This window comes from Haliotis asinina, chromosome 8 (genome assembly GCF_037392515.1).
Source record: "Haliotis asinina isolate JCU_RB_2024 chromosome 8, JCU_Hal_asi_v2, whole genome shotgun sequence".
Lineage (NCBI taxonomy): Eukaryota > Metazoa > Mollusca > Gastropoda > Lepetellida > Haliotidae > Haliotis > Haliotis asinina.
This window is the reverse complement of record NC_090287.1, coordinates 32,043,245-32,066,680: the sequence shown is the minus strand read 5'-3', so window position 1 is coordinate 32,066,680 and position 23,436 is coordinate 32,043,245. Positions and strand designations below refer to the sequence as shown.

General features: G+C 40.1%; 1 protein-coding gene across 1 annotated transcript in view; it reads left to right on the top strand.

Moving 5' to 3' along the window:
* Positions 1-23,436, top strand: part of LOC137294177 (uncharacterized) — a 43,405-nt gene that overhangs the window by 12,231 nt on the left and 7,738 nt on the right. Inside the window, exons 3-9 of the mRNA XM_067825167.1 lie at positions 17,285-17,413; positions 18,947-19,011; positions 20,499-20,643; positions 20,760-20,881; positions 21,339-21,533; positions 22,460-22,552; positions 23,227-23,382. Of these exons, the coding sequence (XP_067681268.1) occupies positions 17,285-17,413; positions 18,947-19,011; positions 20,499-20,643; positions 20,760-20,881; positions 21,339-21,533; positions 22,460-22,552; positions 23,227-23,382 (905 nt within the window). The remainder of the gene's footprint in view (positions 1-17,284; positions 17,414-18,946; positions 19,012-20,498; positions 20,644-20,759; positions 20,882-21,338; positions 21,534-22,459; positions 22,553-23,226; positions 23,383-23,436) is intronic.

The following is a 23,436-nucleotide window of genomic DNA, read 5'->3' as shown; positions in this document are numbered from 1 at the left end:
GATGACTGTATCTCAAACTCGTCGGCTGGGGAAGATTATTGTCAAATGTTTCCTATTCACGATCTTCATGGAGCTCATAAACATGATCAAGATATTGCAGCAATAACTGATAACATATGGTATCAATTCCTGAAGCAATTACATGATTGTGTTTAGAAACCCTTTTAAATGTTTTGATAGTATATGGACGTCAGTGGAATTCCCTTCTTCATGGTAAAATTGTTCAAATTCCTTAACCTGGAGGTGATCATACCGATCCTTCAAATGATCGACAAGTTTCACTAAGTAGCTGCTTGCGCAAAACCAGTAACCGTGATGATTAATTAATTAGTCAGGGCCCTTATTCTCGAAATGTTCGTAGCCCTAAGAATTCTTAACTTTGGTCGTAGCCAAAGTGTTAAGAATGTGCTTAAGAACTTCGAAGGGCTACGAACGTTTCAAGAATAGCTAACCTGGCACTTAGAAACCAAAACTCTACTTACTGGCATACAATGTGGTTTATGTAAGAAACAGAAGGTAAAGGTTTACATGATTTAGCATGACATCCTACCAAATACTTATTCAAGGTCCCCCACTTCCTCCAGATGTGCGGACGAATGCACCTACCTAAAACCGTGAAATAACCCTGTACCCATGGGTTTCATATATGAGGGACATCAGAGGCCCCAAGGATACACTCATCAACTACATCCGTGTTAGATGTGGAATTCAGCAAAACATTCTGGCTCCAATTTCTCGAAACAAACTTAAGTCTGAGTTTTGACTTAAGTTCAAGGTTTTACTCAAATTTGAGAAAATACTTTTCCCAGAATGTACTGAAATTGATATTAAACTCAAAAACAGTAGACAGTTTGAGTTTCGTGAATATATTGCTTAAGGCGTTTGAGCATTTTCTATTTTAAAAAGTACATTTGAGTTAAAAATAAAGCAGTTTCAAATTGTCAAACTCAGTTTGAAATTTGAGTAAAAACTTAAGTTTGTTTCGAGAAATTCGGGCCTGGTTGTACAAAGCAACTAAGGAAAAAGTGGTCAGGCTCGCTAATTTGGCAGACACAATGTCATCGTATACCATTTGCATTGAACGATGCTCATGATGTTGATCACTGGATTGTCTGGTACAGACTGGTCAAGCCTGATCAAATAACATGGGCGGTGGGGTAGCCTAGTGGTTAAAGCGTTCGCTTTAACCCGGAAGACTCAGATTCGATGCTCATGGGTACAATATGTTAAGCCCATTTATGGTGTGCCTCAAGAATATTGCTGGAATATTTCCATAAGCATTGAAAAACAATCTAACTCAGTCACTCTAGGGTTGGAGGCACGTATACCTTTCCACAGCGAGGTAGGCTCTTAATGACTACACACTATACACCCACAAGTCTTGTAATCTGTATTTCCAAAATTAATGCACTTTCAACTCCGTTTATATTTCTAACATCCTATTTAGTTATGACACCTTATTATCCAAATACATCTTATTTTCCCTTAACATACCTACCGCATTATAATGATATTCAATAGTCTGAATATCATCATTTTCCTTTTTGTTATTTTTATATGAAGCCTTGTGACATTCCATCCGTACTTAATCCTTCAGGGATTAGGGGAAGATTATATATAGTAAAAACTAATTATGTTCCAATTCAATGTTCATGAGACACTATGGACTGTGCGCTACTTCTCACGCAACGACGATTCTACACAGTATGCATGAAACGGGCAAAGAGTGTTGTGCATTTTGATTGCCGGGCATCGTTGTGTTGTAAACACCATTCGTGTTTTGTGGTACAGTCTGTCAAATACCTGTGGTGCTTCAACTTGAGGTAGATACCTGCCGTGTTATACTTCACTGCACACTAACAGTGAAGAAACTCAAACTTGATGAGTGATTTTTTTCTAGATCATATCGCTATGACCATGATATGGTATTCGATTCAGAACAGGAAGTTCGAGCCCACATTCTGCCGCCTCCCCACCAAAGATGACCTGATGGAATGCTTGCGGTATGATTCGAATGGTTCTTGTGGAAATGGTTTTGTCCCTATATATATGTGCACATTTTACTGATTTCATTTGGGATCAAAGTTGTGGTACTTGGACGTAAGTTCTACGACCAATATTTTCACGTATTTGTATTTCGATGTGATGTACTCTGAATATTTCTATTTAAAATGTTTGCTGCAGTTGTGTTGGTTGTTTTCATATTTCATATTTATGACAACGGTCTAGTAATATTCAAATCTTGAACAGTCCAGTGATTTATATAATGAGCACTCGCCCTCTTACCTAGGATACCATAACCTGCATCAGTCAAGTCAATGAGTCTGACCACCGTATATGGGCTGTAGAGAAGTCAAGTGGTTAGAGCGTTAGCTGGTCACGCCTAAGACCTGGATTCGATTCTCCACATGGGTACACTGTGTGAAGCTTATTTCTGTGATATTGCTGAAATGTAACTAGAAACAACGTAAATTCAAACTTCCTCACCCACTTACCACCTTATCTTGTTAACAAGATGGTACAACAAACGCTGAAGACCATTCTAGCCCCAATCTGTGGAGCTTACTTACTTCATATTTACCCGTGAAGGTCCGGGGTACAATACACTTTCATCAACCCATGCTTGCCAAAAAAGGCGACTATGCTTGTCGTAAGAGGCGACTAACGGGATCGGGTGGTCAGGCTCGCTGACTTGGTTGACACATGTCATCGGTTCCCAATCGATGCTCATGTTGTTGGTCACTGGATTGTCTAGTCCAGACTCGATTATTTACATATCACCGCCATATAGCTGGAATATTGCTGAGTGCGGCTTTAAACAACCAACCAGCTACTGTGGATCTGTTTATGGCCTACTAGTGCTAGAGTATCGGTTGAAACGAATGGATATTACTTTTTCCGGCTGCCTACTTGTCAAATGTCAAAATGACCCCAGATCCGATTCACGTTTTTTCCTTCCTGTTGTCGTTCTTATCTCCAGTCATAGATTTCTGCAGACACTACACTTTGTGTGCTTTCCGTCTTGCGCGCGTCTGTCGGACTTACACTGAGCCGATCATGAAGGATCGGACATTTCCGGCTGTTAAGAATACTTTTATTTATTAGACGAAATTAGATAAAAAGCGATTTCCTATGGGATCTTTTTGTTTGTTTCGTGGTGAATGAACATATAACATAATGCAACATAAATGTATGAAGATACAGTACACCACAGTAACCATGATATACAATACTTACTTACCTGACGAAGTGGCAAGGAATAGCCCAGAAACGTTGTGTGAATAATACAAAAAGAAGTTGACATCCATAACATTTTGTCTTATATCAGAATACCAACCTCTAAATGCCTCTCAAGAACCTCAGTAATGATCTCATAGAAAGCTTGAATCCTAGTATATGGATAGTATACGATGTAAAATAAAAACAAATTCTGATACTGGCAGGGAAGATGTTTGGCAAAATAAAATCATCTATGCTTCGAAGAGTACGACATGGAAATATACATATGTAAAAGCGGCGTAAAACTAAACTCATTCACTTGTTTTTAAAGTTCTAAGCAGTCACTTCACTTCGAGATTGGTATAATGACGATCAAATTGTGGACATTCTAGTAACCACTTTGACAGTTATAGTTACAGGTACCATGGCAACGAGTTACCGTGTTTTTTTAAAATGACATTTGATAACTGTCTTGAAAGTGACAGAGCTGATGGGAACATAATCACATGTTGCTTAAAGAAGAATTACAGTACCTTTATATCGTTCTTCACGACGTTTTAACGCAATGCATGCGAACAAACCGAGGTGTTTCTTCATCAATATTCCAGTACAAAGAAGCCGTTCAACTATGGGGAAACTGTTCGCATACCACAGGTTCCGAAAAACTCTTCTTGTCCTCGATCAGGTCCTTGTAATATGTCTTTAGAGACCATATCGAGGATAGAATGGATGTTAGCAATCCCACGAATAGCATGATTTCATAACAGTGGGTATGTTTTTCTTAAAGACCTCCTAGTTCTTTTCCTGAATTTGACAGTCAACATTTACAACCTGTTTTCACGTGGAGCTCTTTATTGTGACAAGACAGTTTGATTTTTTTATTACAGCGATAATATATAATTCTGTCTGTGTCCGATTCAAGGTTTACAAATGCTTCGTAATGTTTTCCTGCACGTTCATGGTAGTTCCATTATGGCATAAACTGCCATGGAAAAGAACATCTTGGACAATGTTTGACGGAAATTGTTATACGTAGGGGTGAAACCGAACCACGCGCTCTTCGGTTCGGAATATGAGATATGATCACAGCGCAGAAAATTGGCATATGGTAAAGAAATTCATAGATTATGACAAACCTATTCGAGTTCTAGACATTTTAGGAAAGGTTTAAAACGGTAAGAAAACCAGAATACAGAATTTTAGGATTGTATTACGGTATACCAAAACGAAGGCAAAATGGCGCGGTTCTACTAATACCGCGGTATACCGTTTCACCCCTAGGTACCCGATAGTGATCTATTTGATAGTGGTATCATCAACATTTAAGCATTTAGTGTTTTGGCGACTGTTTTCAGTAACGGGTTTATACACTTTGTAAGTTTTGAACCAATTCTTCAAAGTTATTTCGTATGGCTGAGAGTTTGTATGAATGAGGTAATTTTATCACATACGTTCTGAGCAAACTGACACTCTTTTCGTCAGTTTCTAAAACATTGTACCACTTTAACTGCAGTTCGGGAAAAGACATTTTACAGATACAAATTTAAATCATAACGAACTCAAGAGACCACTAATTCTAGTTCGCTATATCCGTTGTTTATTTTACGCATTTCGATTAAAATAGTCAGCATGTTGGTGGAGAATATAACACAGTCCGTGATAGCTGTTCGTTATATCAGTAGTGCGATCTATATGATCTGAAAGTAGTTCAAGGCCAGACAGTCAACGTGAGCCCATTCACCTGGTTGAAACGTCGACAATCTAACTACCGTCACCGAAACCGCAAACCATTAGTGAAGGCTCCGATTGAGGACCTGTGTAGACTGTTTTGTTTGTTCTTGGTATACCTTCCTAAGTGTGTGCCCTTTTCATATGTACAAACACCCCTTCTCCAACTTCCGACCCTCTAGTCATACATATATCATTTCCGATATAACGGTTGTTAAAGAAGGTGAACTACAGGACCTTTCTAGATGTAGGCAAATGTGTTGTTTAGTTCTCGGTGCCTTCGAAGCGTGTTACACTGTTCTGTGAAATGTATCTGTAATGGGTTACCTAATGAAACAAAATCGAGAAACGTAAACAAATATGAAGTATTATACTGCAAAAGGGCCCTTCCATCAGTAATCAATAACCCTTCAAGACAATAACTGTGTTACATTTGTGTATGTTGTTTAACGCCCCATCCAGCAATATTCAAGCTATATAGCAGCGCCTGAATAACATCGAGCCTGGACCAGACAATCCAATGATCCTTATCATGTGCGTCGATCTGCTCAACCGGGATACGATGACATGTGTCAACCAATCAGCTAACCTGTCCACTTTTCCCTTTGTCGCCTCTTACAACAAGCATTGGTTGATAAAGACCACGTCTAGCCCGCATCTAAACGGGTAGACAAAATACAGACGCAGTGGTAGGCAAGCGATGCTACGTACCCGGTTGTGTTAAGCACCTGTAAGATGTGTTTAGATATCGACAAGTCATTTGTAGTAAACGTAAAAAGATCATTTTCTTGAGTAATGTACGTAATCCTAATACGACCATATCGTAGATGTGAGTTATACGATACAAGTTGTTTGTGAAAAGATAAGCGTACACTTTCCCTGTGCTGGTACATGTCACAAACACATGCGTGGGCAAGAACATTTGTCACCAGAACAAGTACTATATGGTCACTGATGCGTCTGCTTTGGAAACAGTATAGTTCAGGGGCACTTAGACTTACTTACAGACAGCGCCATAGCTTGACGATAAACCTGTACTATCACAGAGTCAGTGTGCGTCTCCCTCTATTATTTATCACTGATAGTACTTGTGGCAGTTTATAAAAATAAAGACACTATAGTCACGCCATAAAGAAACTCGGAAGTGCAATGTAACCTGGTATAAAGAGCAGACAGAACAGCTTCAAACCACTTCATAAAACACACACATTGCAATGAAATAGGCCAAGGATATAAACGCGATCACATCTACAATATTTAACCTATTTCACCCCCCAAAAGTCTTCATTATCATAATCTCTGCGTTCCCTCGCGGTACGGATTTGACTGAAAGCCGGGGGTGAGGATAGATTACAGGTTGATAGGGTTCAACTATTCCCTGTGGATATATAACACAATCTTTAATGGGATGGCTAAAGGTTCGAAATAGATACCGCGAGTTGCGAAAGATTCATTTCTCTTCTGGGTATATGAAAACAATTTGATATGTTTTTTCTTTACAATCAGATTCATCAGAAGTAGATATGAGCTGTATTGTGTTATGTTTCTGGTAGAAGTTATGTGGTTTCATGTTTCGAATACGGGGCACATTGATAGCCGTATTCATGGCGAGTTCAAAATTCTACATGGGTGTTTCTGGACCTTGCTTTGACCTCTTCATAACCACTTCATATGATGTATCAGAATTTTACTGCGGATATGGTTCTCACATTCAACTTTACTAGTAGCCATGGATTCAGATTAGACCACAACGCTCGCTACTGCTGCAAAGTGGGTGAGTGAGTGAGTGAGTTTAGTTTTACGCCGCACTTAGCAATATTCCAGCTATATGGCGGCAGCCTGTAAATAATCGAATCTGGACCAAGGAATCCAGTGATCAACAACATGACTATCGATTTGCGCAACTGGGATACGATGACATGTGCCAACCAAGTCAGCGAGCCTGACCACCCGATCCTGGGTCACTACTACATAAAGATCAAAGTACATCCTAAAGTTAGATAAGTAATTTATGCCGACCATTTAAACAACTAACGGGAAATCGAGATCACTCAGAAGTAAGCAGACTTTACCACATATGCACACGTTTCGAAATGGCGTCTTATATTTGAAATAATTTGTGACAATGTACTTCATTCACAATTTGAAAACTGATCAAGATCAAAAGACAATTCTTTAATGTCTACCTTAAATGTGTGGCAGTGACTCCCACAAACTATGCGAAGTCTCTTTCGATTCAACTGTCTCGCATTCGGAATCCGTCGTACAGCACGTAACTACCGGTCGGAATGCACCTTATTAACCTTCTTTTTTATGCTTCGTGATGAGGAAGCATATTCGTAACTTCACTTCACGATTTTGTCTGAATTGTCACAACGGACGTTCGGTCGTGTCCTGCAGTGAGATGTCCTTGGTTCAGATAACTAGAAGTAGCAAATGCTAAGATATTATTGTAATAAGATTGTTTCTACTCCTGTCATCGAATGCGATGGTGAGCCAGAAAACTAACTTGAGGCTTATATGGGTCCGAGCAAAGTGCAAGTAAAACCTCGTACACTAAAGAGGACAATGAAAGCATGATTAGTTTAATTCAATTGTTACTAATTTATTACAGGTATTGGAACGTATACCAATTTAAATCCTGCACGCACGCGCATGCAGACAGGCAATACACACAAACATCACACACACACACACATACATACATATATACATGGAATTTGTTACAGCTGGTTTTAAGACAAGGTTGTTGTGTTAGGCCTATTTTATTAATATTAACCCCCAGAGTAAGTTTAAAGACTCTTTAATTCCAATGACAACACAGTCAAAGAAACAATAGATGACACGATCATTAGAACTGTAGATTCATAAACACCAGGTGCGTTCACGCTTGTCTTTTTTTGTAAATCCGTCTTTACACTGTGATTGCCGTGTTTGTACGTGGGATTGCCGTGCACATCTCCGAGTGTGGTTATGTTTGGTGAACAAACACGCCCATATCCAACCTGAGGTCTCTTAACCCAGGGTTAACTCCCGTGTTTGACAGGCCTGCCGTTACATATAGAAAACCCTCAGTAGATAGCTGCGAATACAATTAACTCAATGCCGACATGTAAAGAGTCTGTGTAGGAACATGAGAATTTGAATATGAATTAGTTTTATAACTTGTATGGAGTATTTGATGTGAAGACACTTGAAGTGTGTTGGTATAACCCTGTTCACACGCAGTAAATGTCATAAAAATCATGTCGCAAGGAACTATTCACTGATGAGATGATTTAAGAAGGGCCGTGGAGTAAAAACAAAGATGTACGTTGCGTTTCGTCCCAACCCATGCCAGTGTAAGTAAACTTAGTCTCAGTACTTTTCGTTACACTCCACTACTGAGTCTCAGAAGTGGAGTGTAACGAAAAGTACGGAGACTGCTACCCATGCCGAAATCCTATCCTAAACAGGGAAGGCCTGAACACCATAACACACAGTGAACTAAGTTCATTAAAATTGCTGATTTAAAACTAATTCAATTGCTGTAATGATAATTATCATTATGGGTTGTTGCTGAGTAGGCGTTGTCGTAGTTGTAGTACCAGGAGTAGCAGTTATGGCAGTATTAACAGCAGTAGTTGTCATAGTAAAGGTCGTCGTTGTTGTAGCTGTAGTGCCAAGGAGTGAAGCCAATTCTCAGCATTGTGTTCCTGACAGTGAAAATAACTTCAAGTACTTACAACTATCTCAAGAGTACAAACCCGTAATATCTATCTTTCAAGCGGCAGTCTATGGCGTCAAATTTCAAGTGTAAACACCGTATTTTTTATTTTATGTTTTTTATATTTATTTATTTATTTATTTATTTATTTATTTATTTATTTATTTATTTATTTATTTATTTATTTATTTTGTGTATGTGTGTGTGTATGTGAAACATGGCTTTGGTATGATTGTCTTCATTAACATATTGACATGCACCAGAAATATGGACTGTCAGGAAAAACTGTGAGTTTCGAAGCCTTAATCAAATTATCCATGACCAGACGGTTTGCTCGGAGTAGCGTACCTCTTTAACTAGTAGAACATTCGTGATGCAAGATCGAGGCACGACCTGACCTATACAATCAGAATTCACAGCAGGCACATCGACAATAGAATTACCACTGACAAGGTGAGGTGTCGTTAGGGGTGATTAACTGGGGTATGGCCTTGCTGTCACACGTCATCGTGTCCTATTTACATAAGTCCATGCTGTTGATCACATGATTGTCTGGTCCAGACTCGACTATATACAGACATCTGCCATATAGCTTGAATATTGCTGTGTACGGCGTCAACCAGCAGTTCTGTTGTGCCATCCCATTAAGATACCATGCCTCCCCTCAGACACGTAACACCAAATCCGAGCTGAAGAGTTCTCGCTATATTCCCTTCATGCCTTGCACCAGGCACGGTGTGAACAAGTTCCATTCTGTAACGTCTTTAGTAAAACCATGTTATTGGACAACCCAACTTCCGGGTTAATGCTGTCCATTTCAATAACATATGATTATGATTACCATCATTATCTCATGAATCTATCCCTACACCCCCCACCCCACCCCACATCTTACCCCTACACAGTGGTTCACAGCCAGTTACCGACAGACATAGGTCGCCATCCCCAGCTTGCCGATAAAAAGGATCCATGGCGAAGGACAGACCCTGGTACACGGTGTGTGCAAACTGATGTTAAATGTTTAAATATTGACTTCGTGTCTTGTCTGTACGCTACCGAAAACACCCCTCGCTTGCAAGACTCGCTCCCCTCACGATATCGTGCCCGTGAATTATAATTTGCGGAGGATCGGGCTGCATGCTTTCACTGTCGTTGTTAAACTACACATACGACGACATTTGAGGGGGCGTCTCAAAAACGTTTGTGCATTACTGATATGCTTTGTTTCATTTCATTTAAGCAAACTTCACATGATCAATTTGATTATGACCAGAAGCTTACCATCAGTTAAGGTTCGTTTGCGGACATATATGTATTTAAATATTGCAGAGGCTAATAAAAAATACCTAATTATAAACATGGTTTTGAGACGGCCTTTAATCAGTGTTTTACCCCGTATGACTGTACATGGAAGGTCACTCCCGCGTCAAAACACCGCGACATATCCCGGTAGTCTGTGAGAGTCGCCTTCACACGCTGAACCACGAGAACAGGTACCGGTTTCATGCTCTTGATATACATAATACAAGCCATTTTATATCTTTATATATTTATTTATAAAATGCACATCGTGATAGTGAAAGGACTTAAAAGTTAAAAGTAATTTAAAAATTGTAACAGTAAAGTAAAATTTCATGAAAACGTACAGTCGTAACTATGTGCGTGTCAGAAAAGAAAGAGTTCGTATTCATAAATTATTCTTAGCATTATGACTGTCAGAAGATGCTGCCAGTAGAGCAGGGCATGCTAAATCTTTTCGCTGTTTATAGTGATGTATTCATATTATCATTACGGCCATTTTGGTATGTGGTCCTGTGCGTTGAGCTCAGGCCACAAATAAGCTGAACAAGGTTGTTCATGCATCGCAGAGAGTGCGTGGATGGCTGACCGTGTTCGGCAGCTTGAGAGTTTTCTAACATCTGTCCAGCTCCACAACGAAGCACATGTGACACATATAGTCTCACCTTTAGGCAACAGAGTGTATTTACAATTGCCCCTGCTCACCTAGTAGAAAATGGGCACCCGGTGAGAGTACTTCGCGAGTACTAAGTCATGAGGCTATGAATCGTCTAACTCTTCTCTGCTTGGGATGCCCGATGTAATAATACTAATCAGATTGTTTGTGTGCTTTGAGCATAGTATTACCTAGATATGGATACAGACATGCTATGTTATGTTTTAGCCCCTGGTAGTATCTATTTCAATGGATAATCGAGACTGGTTATTCTAAATCTTTGAAGTTGCAGTTGCCTATATTATGTAATGTCCTGCTCAAGGCGTACTTCGTATTGAAAGGTATGGTAACGGTAACAGGACCAGGCATTCCATAACCTGAATCTTTGAATCAATGAATATCTTCACCCAGAAACGAGACAGATATCAGCAACTCTGTGTTCCTAACTGTTTATCTCCCAGTTGCGAAGGGAGCTACCCCAGTAGTTAAAGTGTTCGCTCGTTACTCCAAAAACCCGGTTTCGATTCCCCACATGGGCACAATGTGTGTGTGTTGCCCATTTCTTTTGTCCCCCGCCGTGATATTGCTGGTATATTGCTAAAATCGACGAAAAGCTTAACTCACTCACACAATTGTGCAGTTTCATTCTCATTGTGTCAATCATTGGATTGCCTGGTCCAAACTCGATTATTCACACACCACCATCATAGCTGGACATATGCCGAGTGCGGTGTAAAACAACGAACAAACACAGGGGCTTGTTATTCTCCATCAAATCTGCGCCAAATAGGCATCAGTCCTTTTGGTATCTAAGATGATAGCATCCCTTATACATCATGACTGATGTAAGCAGGTAAATCACTGTGTATTGGCATCGCAAATAATCTGTTGTGGGATCTTTAATCGTGAGTACTCTGATCATTCGGTAGTTTCGCGTTCTTTTACAACTCACTGTCCGTATGCGCAGAGTGTGCGAAAATGGAGACTGTTAAATTTCCGGTTTGGTCGCGTGTGTATGTATATTGTAAATGCATTCTAAATAAAAGGTTTTAGGAAGATTATTTACGTGTAACAACTATTCATATAGCTGAGTACATTATTCCATTCGCCCATGCTTTTCAATAATTTCAGCTGATGTCCAATTTTGGCTGTAACTGCATAAAACTAATCCTTGTCTTTGTTTAATAAATGACTTGAGATTACTCTGGTTCGACATAAAACTGTGTATACGTTTTGATTTCTGTTTTCTTTAGTGCGTGTTCACACTATCGGTAAAGCAAACGGTACGACCAAACCGGATATATCTTTACACGCCCTGCGCATGCGCACAGCGTGTCGAAAAATTAATGTGAAACCAACGAATTACTGGCTGTATAAATAGATACCCACAAGACGGGATATGCTGACACGACTCCAAATGTCCTTATGGGTAATTACTGTAAATCGATTACTTAAGCATCGAGTGGCTTTTAAGATCCTCGTCGTCTTTCACAATTTGCCAAGGCATGCATGCACAAACATTAATGTAGTGTTGCTATAGCAACAGCATGGAGGCAGTTTTCACATTAGTTCTCAATTTTGTGATTTTGATTGTATGTATAAAAATCAAAACAACTTGAACTTAAATATCCAAATTAACTTTGGTAAGGATTGTCATGGGAAATAGGAAAATTTTCTCTCAGAAATGCAAAGAAAACGTCTTGGATCTAGAGCAGCCAGCAAGTCTCATATGAGACTAGGTGATGATTATTAACGTGAACTGTTTATGCAACTCGAGACTGTTCTTAAAATCTCTTAATGTTAGTGTGAAAACGTTCCTTACAAACCTGTACGAAAATAAACAATTCCTTAGTATTTGTTCAGTCTTTTGTAGATGAGGGGCAGGTTAAAGGTCTGGGTTCAGTTCCACATATGGGTACAATTTCTGGTGTCCCCTGTCGTGATATTTCTCGAATATTGCTGAAAGCGGCGTAAAACTCACTCACCACTTTTGACAGACTACTTCTCTCGGATATTGAAATGCTAACCGTATATAACTTATTGCCACGTATGATTCCACTTCGTCAGAACAATAATGGTAAATATAGATTTCTGTGAGTTGTCATCCGTTTATTTTACACCTTCACCTCTCGAACAGTCATGGAGCACGCTTCATCTCACCCGGATAATTCCAAATCCAATATGGCCGCCGGTGTCGTCTGACATTTTCGAGCAGGTGATGAGGATTGATTCGGGAGGAATCGATTCGTTCGTTTTTAGTATAGAGCACGCTTAGAACGGAAATAGTACCACTGTTGACGTGCAATAAGGCAGGGAAATACTTTGTTCTTCGCAGGAGGGGTAGCACGATTAGCCATCAAAGAACCACCTTCCCCAGTGCATTGTGGGTAGGTCTATTTAGATCTCGCGTGATTATATGAGACTTTGTGGAAACAATGGTGTTCTTGCCTAGATGGAATGATAAACCTTTGACGTTTGGCAAATGTTCTGCTATCGGGGATCCCTCGGAGTACATTGTGTAACTTTGAAACAAATTTAAAGGTAAGTTGTGCTTTTAGTTAATAAACCCAGACGCCACTGTGGATATATGATGTAGACAGCAATATCACAAAGTCTTATATTAAATCAGAGAATGTTATTTTCTTCAAAGCAAGTATTATTTCCCGCTTATGCAAAGCACCATCCATCTCTATGGAAACGATAGATAATGGTAATATAATAAGCATTGGTATTTGTCCACCGTCATATTTTCACATTCGTTTAGAATCGAACGAAGTAACGGGTAAAACTTGTATGTATTGGTCGACATGCGTATGACAAACTCCGGTTATAACGTACTTAATTTGGTGATCTCTTTGAGCTCGTTTTGAGCGTTGTTTGGTGGCAATCACGAAGCCGTCATTAGTATTATTGAGCAAAAGATCATGATCTAGATGTTTAGGGTGTATGTCTGGAACCCTCTACCGAAGTTTATTTGACTCAAGTAAGCAGTAATTACGCGCTATTTGCTCAATGTGACGTTCTACCTGTGGCATAAGACGCGAAGCGTTCTTTTACCTGGGTGCCATCAAGGTATCTAACAGGTAATTAACAGGTGAATGCGTACCCTGCCTGCCTTTACTGTTGGGATAATCACCCCATTTACCTGTAAGGTTTTGTATGAGCGTCATCAGCAGGGTGCTTGGGCTCCCAGTCAATGGCGCCGAGAGAGGAGATCTGTCATAAAAACTTCCACAATAGCACACCTTCGATAAATACGCAAATAAACTTTGGAATTTGGTTGTGTTAATGGCCCTTATAGGATTATGTTGAGTTTAAACATACGAATTTGGTACATACTTTCCACGAGAGAAGGGACCATTCTCGTAAAAATTAGTTTCAAGAGAAAAGATGTTCTGAATTCGCGGGTTTCGCGTCAGATGAACTATCGCTACTGACGCACGTGTAAAACGCTTCTGTCGCTGTGATGATATTGGCAACCTATAAGGTATGGACATTATTTTTGTGACCATTATAACATTCCACGTGTCATGTTTATATGTACTTTATAATGGATTTGATTATCCCCGGTTCTTGTATTGATTGGGAGTTATGAATGTGAACGGTGTAAATGTTCTCTTTTTTTCCGGACGCATGCTGGACCACCGCAGTCTCTGAATGGATTTTGTGATTAAATATTTAGGTCATTTCTGTTGTATTGATGGTCTTTTCAGGAAAATGGATGATTTATTGTGGCCAAAGATTGCTCAAATAACGAAATAACGAGAACAGCAGAGAACGATTTTTACGATGTGTGGGAACAATCTAAAACCATGCATGCTGTTCAGAGACTTAAAACACCTGAATTACCACTGATTTCATATGGGGAAGTGTGCGAATAGCCGAGTTCGTTAAAGAATATTAAGAACAGTAAATAATGTTTTGACTTATCATATATAACATTTCTGGGATTCCACTTTTCATGTTGATAACCTCAGCGGTTGAGTGGATTACCCCGTTGACTTTGTAAGCTGACAAAGTGTGGGATCGAAATTCTGCGTCGAAAGAGAGCATTTTTCACTATGCACAACTATGCACTGGGTCTAGTGCCTTCATGCTCTTGAGACACCGTGCATTTCACAGGGAAAAGTGTCAAAATGTGGATAAAAGAAAGTATAAATCCGCGAAAGAATATTTAGTAAAGTGCATTAATAGTAACTCTTGTTTTGACATATTCATTGAGGACAAATATGTTTTTGTGATTACACTATCTAAAGCGGCATCCACGGAGGATGAGCGGATGACGTCGATGACGGTTTGGTTCCTGACTCTGAGAGTGTGGGTTCGAATTTCATGTCGGACTCAGTATTGCGCTAGAATTCTTACTTCACAAAAATAGTTTAACCCCACGTAAACATTCGCTACATTTCACCAATTTCTTGAATGCGTTATGTATTGATGCATATATAGCTCAGAATACACAAAGAGAGGATAGGATATGGGGTTAGAAATTATTCCCTTTCACCAGAAAGTGGCCGTGAGTTACGACAACAATGTGTGTCATCATCCAGATGATCTCCTTAACGTCATTGTCTAGACGCTGCCTACAACGCTATCTATCCCACTGTGAAAATGTACTGCCCTCTACGAGGCAATAAATTACCTGTCAGGCTAATTATCAAACAGGTAAGTAGAGCGGTGAAATATAGAACCGACTCCATAACAGGTATGTTGGTACAACCTTTGACCTTGGGATGTTGTCTGTATATTTTTTGTCAACATCGTTTCGAGGACGTGTTTCACTGTAGTTGCACCTGGAGGACACCAGGTAACGGTCTATTTCCTATATACCCGTGGCCTTGGTAAATGCCAGTTCATTCAAGACATTTCATGGATGACCATGTTTTATCCTATGTCTATTGTGACGCGATGTTCCGATAGCGATCCTTCTACAAATCACTCTTGCTTGACAGCTACGGTAGAAACGAATTCAAAGGGACCTATAATTCTAGCTCGGTATAAAAACAGTTCGTGACAGAAGCCATGGTTCGGTGTGTGAAGTCCATTTCTGGTGTCTCTCATCTTGATATTGCTGGGATAGTGCTAAAACGACATGAAACCCAACTGACACTCACTCACTCACTCACTCACTCACTCACTCACTCACTCACTCACACCTTTCAAGACAGACTCGGTCCCTTGAAGATCCGAGTAGAACTGGTATTCAGGAACACATACTTGTCTTAAGAAGCGCCTGTAAGCTACAGTAAAAACGAATTCAAACTGACCTATAATTCTAGCTCGGTATAAAAACAGTTGGTGAAAGAAGCATGTTCGTTATAGAAACGTCGTCTAATATAAAGTTTTGTCTATTAACTGTCATTCTTTTACTCTTCCTTACCAACTTCTCAAAACGGTAGTGAAACTGTTGTAAATATATGCCACGCACTGGAAACTGAAAGTTACTTAAAGTTCGTATTTGGAGGGGGAGTGGGTTGCATGTTACATGGAGTCAGCCAAGTGTGTAAATCGTTAACGCCTTCCACCGAAGGTCGAGGTTCGATTCCCCACATGAGTACGGAGTGTGAAGTCCATTTCTGGTGTCTCTCGTCTTGATATTGCTGGGACAGTGCTAAAACGACATGAAACCCAACTGACACTCACTCACTCACTCACTAGTCAGTGACGTAGAATATGATCAGATAGTAGCTCGGCAACCTTGAGTGGCATTTAGAATTCGGTGTGATGAACAACGGAGAGACTCAATAATGAATAAGTTGTATATCGATAGTCCTCTCCCCGTTGGTAATAGCTCTGTAGAGAACAAAGCACCTTTCAAGGCAGACTCGGTCCCTTGAAGATCCGAGTAGAATTGATATTCAGGAACATATACTTGTCTTAAGAGGCGCCTTACGGGATCGGGTGGTCAGGTTCGTTGACTTACCTGATACATGTCATTGTATCTTAGTTACATACGTAGGTGTTCATGTTATTGATCACTGGACTGTCTGGTCAAGACTCGAGTACGAACTGACCGACGCCATGTAGTTGAAATATTCCTGAATGCGGCGTAAACTTAAAGTCCCTCAGTCACCCAAGACAGACAGGGTTACCCTGGCGCTGTGATAAACCATACAGGGTGAAACAGGTCATCCCAAAATATGTTTTCGACATGTATCTATTTCCAGCTTGGGGTGACACAAATAATTCACCATGATTCGAGACTGTGCGTTTTTGGTTTAAATTTAACCTTTTCCTTTCACCATGGAAACACAATTCTGAAAGTATGTAGTTCTTACATGTTTTTACTCTGGTTAGTTGTGTACAATGAAAGACAAATACCTCCATGTCATCTAAGGTCATGATGTTGAGTGAGTTTTGTTTTATGCCGCGTTTAGTACTATTCCAGCAATATCATGTTGGGAGGCACCAGAAATGGGCTTCAAACATTGTACCCATGTGGGGAATCGAACCCGGGTCTTCGGCGTGACGAGCGAACGTTTCAACCACCTGGCTACCCCGTCATCCCTCTGATATGAGGTTGTATACATGTATTACGTCAGTGTTCCTGATTTATCGATTTTTCTATTTGGATAAACATGTTTTGCTATACATGATTTCCACTGACGCAATGAAGAGATAATTAAGATATTGTTTTAGCATATATCACGATCTACATCCAGACATCTTTTCTTCAGAGGGATCACCGGTAGCAGGAGCTGAGACAGACCGTTCACTGACCAGATCGGAGGTGCTGGTCAATCTATACCGGTGTCTATCGTTTCTAGCTGACCGACAGGTGGACACTGCTGGACTGGACGCCGAAGGTAAGATTTATACTATACCCATCTAATTTATTTGGGGAAGATATATACGTGTACTAAGAAAAAGATATACCCAACTTTTAGGCATTTACAGATATAGTAATATGTTATGTGTATAAAGCCTATGAAGAACGTTTCAAACTATATTTGTCAATTAAACTACAATATGAGCAACTCTTCTTCAGGTGTAAACAACTACAATGAAATGAATGTAAGGTAATATAAGCAAAACGCGGACACCCAGTTAAGCCACTGCTTATGTCCCGAAAAGCACAATACTATTGTGTCCATGTACCGTTAGCCCTAGCTTTGTTTACATCAATGCTGAAGAAGTGAATACGATGGATAACCTACATCACGATGCTTCATAGATTATGGTGATGTCATCAGTCACTATGACGTCATAATCGAATGATATCATGACACCTTACCAAGCATGCTGGTTATAGTGAAGTGAAAATATTACACTTCAGTATCTTCAACGGGCGAGTAATAAATAGAGAATACTAAACTATGCCCCATGTATGAATGGTTCGGTAGTTCACGAGCGAAAACGAGTTAGATACCAATACCATTGACGAGTTACATAGATATGGTGTTGCACGGGACATAGTTTAGTATTTTATTTATTACTCACCCAGCATTGGCAAAATAATATCGAGCAAAGTCCTTTTCCCTAAGAAGGGAGTGTGGTGACACTCAACATTCCGCGAGTCAAGCAAGGTGTAGTACTATTGCGACAGAGGAATTAGCCTTGTGACGTCATAACTGTGAAACACTTTGACGCCATACGTACAGCGTCACGCGATGATATTACACAATGTGTAATAACTTTGTAAATTTATTTTTAAAAAATATGAAAACTGAGATTTAGTTTGTATCGACTGGTGTTGGATATCAAGTGAATCAAGGTTGAGATTCTCTATATCGTATATCGAATAAGTGATATAACATTAGTTTAACCCTGCATATGAGCAATTGCCTTGAACAATATTCTCCTTTCTTACTTGGGGACATGGGTATGACTGTGGTTAAATGCGTTTCAATTGGCAGTGTACCTTTGTGTCCCTTAGTAACCCCGGTATGATTCCTGGTATTTCAATACCGCACCTGTGCCAATAGTTTCACCAGCCCGTGAACATCCGGGTTAGAACTGGTCTTCGGCGAAACATGCCTGTCGTAGGCGGTGACTAACGGGATCGAGTAGTCAGGCTCGTTGACTAACGGGATCGAGTAGTCAGGCTCGTTGACTTGGTTGACTCAGCCTGTCATCGTTTTTCAGTTTCGTCACTCGATTATCTATAGATATCTGCCATACAGGTGGACTGCAACATTAAATAACAAAGTTAGAAATATCTCAGTTATAACTGAGATTTAGGACCTCCATACAAATTGAACTAATAAAGGAAAATATATCGCAGTGCTACTGCACTGACGTAAGTCTACTTCACTCACTCACTCACTCTAAGAATGATTGATGAGTTTGTTTCGATTTACATATACACGGTTATTTACTAATTTCATTTTGTGTTTCAGATTTAGCAAATGGGGACTTAAGATCAACGCTCGTGTTACTCGGTAACATTAGAAAGCATTATGATGTGAGTACAAGGACAGTAAAGATTATTAAACGCCAGAAATAGGATGAAACATTTGTTTCCTGTTTTTATACATTTGGCTAATTATCTGGGGATCCTTTCACGAAGCAACCTTTGCTAAGGTTAACTTTAACTCCCATTCTTTAACTTTGCACTAAGGTTACCTTAGTGTCTTACGATCACCTTAGTGTTTTGTGAAAGGAGGCCCTGCTGTTATGTGTACAATAATATTCGATCTCTCTTATGTTGATTTAATTCGTCCCCAAATGGCAAACTACATTTTCGCCAACAAATCATTTACTAAAACCGTTAGGACTCAAGTGCAGTGAAACCAGGTGTCACCATGCAGCATCACCTCGGTAGGCATCACCTCGGTATGCATCACCTCGGAACCTCAAACATGAACTTGTGACAACAGACGTCCATAGGTAACCGTGTTGGCAATGTGCTGTTAAATATTTTTGCAAATGTGTCCGAATGATTTTATAAAACTGAATTAATAAAGTGAAAAGTGCAAATCTGAAGTATATGGAGGAAAAACAAAAAGAATCCGAAAGACACCCTTCAGCACAATCAGAGGCTTAACACACTTGCCGTGGTTGATGAAGCCAAATTGGGTGTAACACGATTCACCCCTGGTACAGTTTAAGTGCAATTCTGGAAGCTGAGAATTACGATGTATTCTGACTGTTTGTATCCAGTGTGAGAAATCGCCACTCCCCCGCTACACCGTGACTAGTAAAAATCCAATCGTGGCAGTAAATCTCCAGTCCCTGACTGGCTAGTGAATTTTCATGGGATCATGGGAATATATCACCCTCTCCCACTTGTTATGTTATAACACACAGGCAAGATTATGGCCTGATAAAACTGTTCACCGTATTGGCAGTTACATGGTTGAATTCGTGCCATGCCGACAATATATTATTCTCATCTACGTTGTATGTTAACAATTCTTAGTTTCTACAGTCAGTTTTCGGGCTAGTGAATTATTTGGAAACTATTTCGCACACTGCTTGTGTCTATTTTTCCTCTTTGTTTTATATCTCACTAATGACGTTTATTATTAAAGTAATATGTTTCGTATAAATTAGCTACATATTCTTTAGTCTGATGTTTTTTCCCCTATTCTGGCGACTGCCCTACAATGTGAAATTCAGCAATGATCATTTTATTTATGATACTTATAAGCATTCAAACTTCGTTGTGTCGAACTTTTGGTTGTCTCGAATGGTCCTTAATTGCGATTTCCCCATTCAGTTCCCTGTTTCTGGTTTTGTTGAAATTTGGCTAAATCAAAGTACACTCAAACGCCACCTTGACAAACTTTGATGTGTCGAATGTTCAGTTGTCTCAAAGTAATAGCTCGATTGCTACGTATACGAGTGGAAACGTTGGTGACTCGAAGTATTTACGTATTTTCTAGAACTTCGACATAACCATGTGTAACTGTACTTCGAGTTATTCAAGGTTATTTTTTTCTGTTCCAGAGTGGGTACGGCCACCGCTCCGAGGGAGACGGAGGGCTGAGTTCCCCGAAACAGGAATCCGACAACGCTCCCTGGCTCAATATGCCGGGGAGGCTTTCAGTAGAAGGGGGACAGAATCGAGGGCAACCCCCTCCGATTAGAAAGGGTAAGACGCAACATTAAGTTTGTTGGTGAAATGCCCTAAGTTGAAACTGACTTTATTACGAGCTGCTAGTGTCTCCATGTTCACAGTGATGGAGTGTAGCTCGATTGCCATTTCAGATAAGCCCCTTCCCCCACAGCGGAGGTCAGCTTTCGGCGTCCCCATTCCTGCAGCTGGCATCCCGGGGATGATAGGAAGGGACGAGGCAGAACCACGCCCATCCTCAGCTCAAAACATAGTCGTAAGTCACAGATGCTGAGAATGGATCACATCAAGTGCGAAATTAGCAATAGCTGCAAGCGTTTGTAAAATGTACATGCGCAAAGAATACTATTTCAGACATTTTGAAATTTGTCAGTACTTGTCAGTCTTGTCGACGGATTATGTTCCAGTAACACCATGAAAATATTTATTTATTTATTTATTTATTTATTTATTTATTTATTTATTGGTACGACGGTACGAGTGTCGGCTGATTCGCTACGGCTGCGGGGGCAATCATACTTCGACATAACTGATATTTTGAATACATTGTTTAAACAATCGACACTTTCAGAATCCTACCTTAACATTATTATATGAAGTTCCAGAACAATGAACAAAATTAAGAACACTGACAGTCTAAGTGAACTTAGTGTCAGTGTATTTCGTTACACTCCACCGCTGACTGGAACACTGATGGACTGTGGTCGTTTCAGTCGACAACGGAGCTTAGCAACAATGGCGTGTCGCAGTTCGGCGTGGAGGAGAGACGCCAGTTCATGTCTGGCAACCCCTTCCTCCCTACATCGAGGGGGCAGGGACATACCAGCTGGGAGGGGGGTCGTGCTGGTCAGGACAGACCACCTCAGGCTGTCAGTGCATGGAGCTCAGGGGGCCAGTATCACCCACAGGTAGAGTTGATGATGCCGAGGTGTACACTTACGGACAACTGACATCGAGTCGTAAAGATTGTATGGACGCTTCTATTAATTTCTTTCAAATATTACACAAATATTAGACGAGAGACCATCCGTTTTAATTAATGTGTTTATCTCCTACCTCTCCCTGTATGAATGTGAATGGACAAAAAGAGAGATTGTTTAAAAATATGTGAAAAATGTTGTGTTTTTTTACTTCTTTTGTAACTTATTTCATGATTTATGTAAGATTTGGAACACTTGGTCACTTTGTTATATAATTTGTTATGTAGTCTGAAGGAATTAAAAGAAGGGATTACAGAAAAGCACAAGCGTTCATTTATTTTTTCCAAGTTTCTTCACAAGCTGTTGGGTGCAAAGTTTGTGAAGAAACCCTGGAGAAGGAGAAAGGAACCTTGCTACTATTTTATATGCTAAACATACCCGTGAAGGTCCCGGGGTAGAATAGGCCTTCAGCAACCCATGCTTGCTATAAAAGGTGACTATGCTTGTCGTAAGAGGCGACTAACGGGATCGGGTGGTCAGATTAGCTGACTTGGTTGACACCTGTCATCGGTTCTCAATTGCGCTGATCGATGTTCATGTTGTTGCTCACTGGATTGTCTGGTCCGGACTCGATTATTTACAGACCGTCGCCATATAGCTGGAATATTGCTAAGTGCGACGTAAAACTAAACTCACTCACTCACTCACTCACATGTTAAACACAGAATATAAATTAAATCTAAATATAACACAGACTATAATCTAAATATAACACAGAATATAATCTAAATATAACACAGTATATAATCTAAACATCATCAAAATGGAGATAGTTAGTCTAACTTGATGGTGTTTTTATTCTTTTAATAGTATTATTGTTGTTGTTTACTGATCAATTATCATCATAATTTCAGCCCCAAAGTCATTTTAACCCTACCGTGAGTGTGGAGGATAGATTGAAAAATCTGATTGACAACAAGCCTCATGCCGCTAGACCCGCCCCACAGGTACAGTTGTCTCTTCGTGACCTTAGTCTGCCTCACAGAAACTGAACCACTTTATTTCACCTTCCGTGTGGCCCTTTTAATGTTCAAGCCCTAAATGAAGCAAGTCTAGATTTTCTCAGATTCCATTTCCCATCTTACTTCGGCTCCTTTTCAATGTAAACGGCATTAATTGTTTTTATCAATATCATAATATATATTCCAAACATGCCTCGGCTTACGCTTCACTGACCTTTCCTGCTTCTTAGATCCATGCCGGGGTGTCATTCTAAATATATATTTGGTTTCTTGAATCTTTCTTTCAATCCATATATCTTATTGTAATAATGAACGCAATCCCTTTTTGACGGCACGCACAGTTTAATTCACGTACTTCTTGAACATAGAATTTTGAGCATCGACATCCTATATAACATCTTTATAAATATATCAATTATCACATCCTTTGTGCATGGGACTGTGGGGTAGCCTAGTGGTTAAAGCATTCGCTGGTCAAGCAGGAGACCTGGGTTCGATTCCCAACATGTTTAAACCGTGTGAAGCCCATTTCTGGTGTCCCCCGCCGTGATATTGTTGGAAAATTGCTGAAAGCGGCGTAAAGACATACTCACTCACTCTGACATAAGCTGGGTGTTAGAGGACACAAATCATCATCACTGTTTTGTTTTCTTCTCCAGCATGAAGAAGGTGAGCTGCTCGTGCCCCCTGCTCCCACACCCCGGGGTTACGACGAGACCGTCAACAGTGGGTACTACAGAGGAGCCTACCCAGGTCCAGGACCGGCAAGCTACAACCAGCAGGGGCGGTTCCATGGTCAGACTGCGGGTTATGTGGTCAGTATGTCACAGTGTCTCATACTCACCTCTTTTACAATACACAATTGGGGT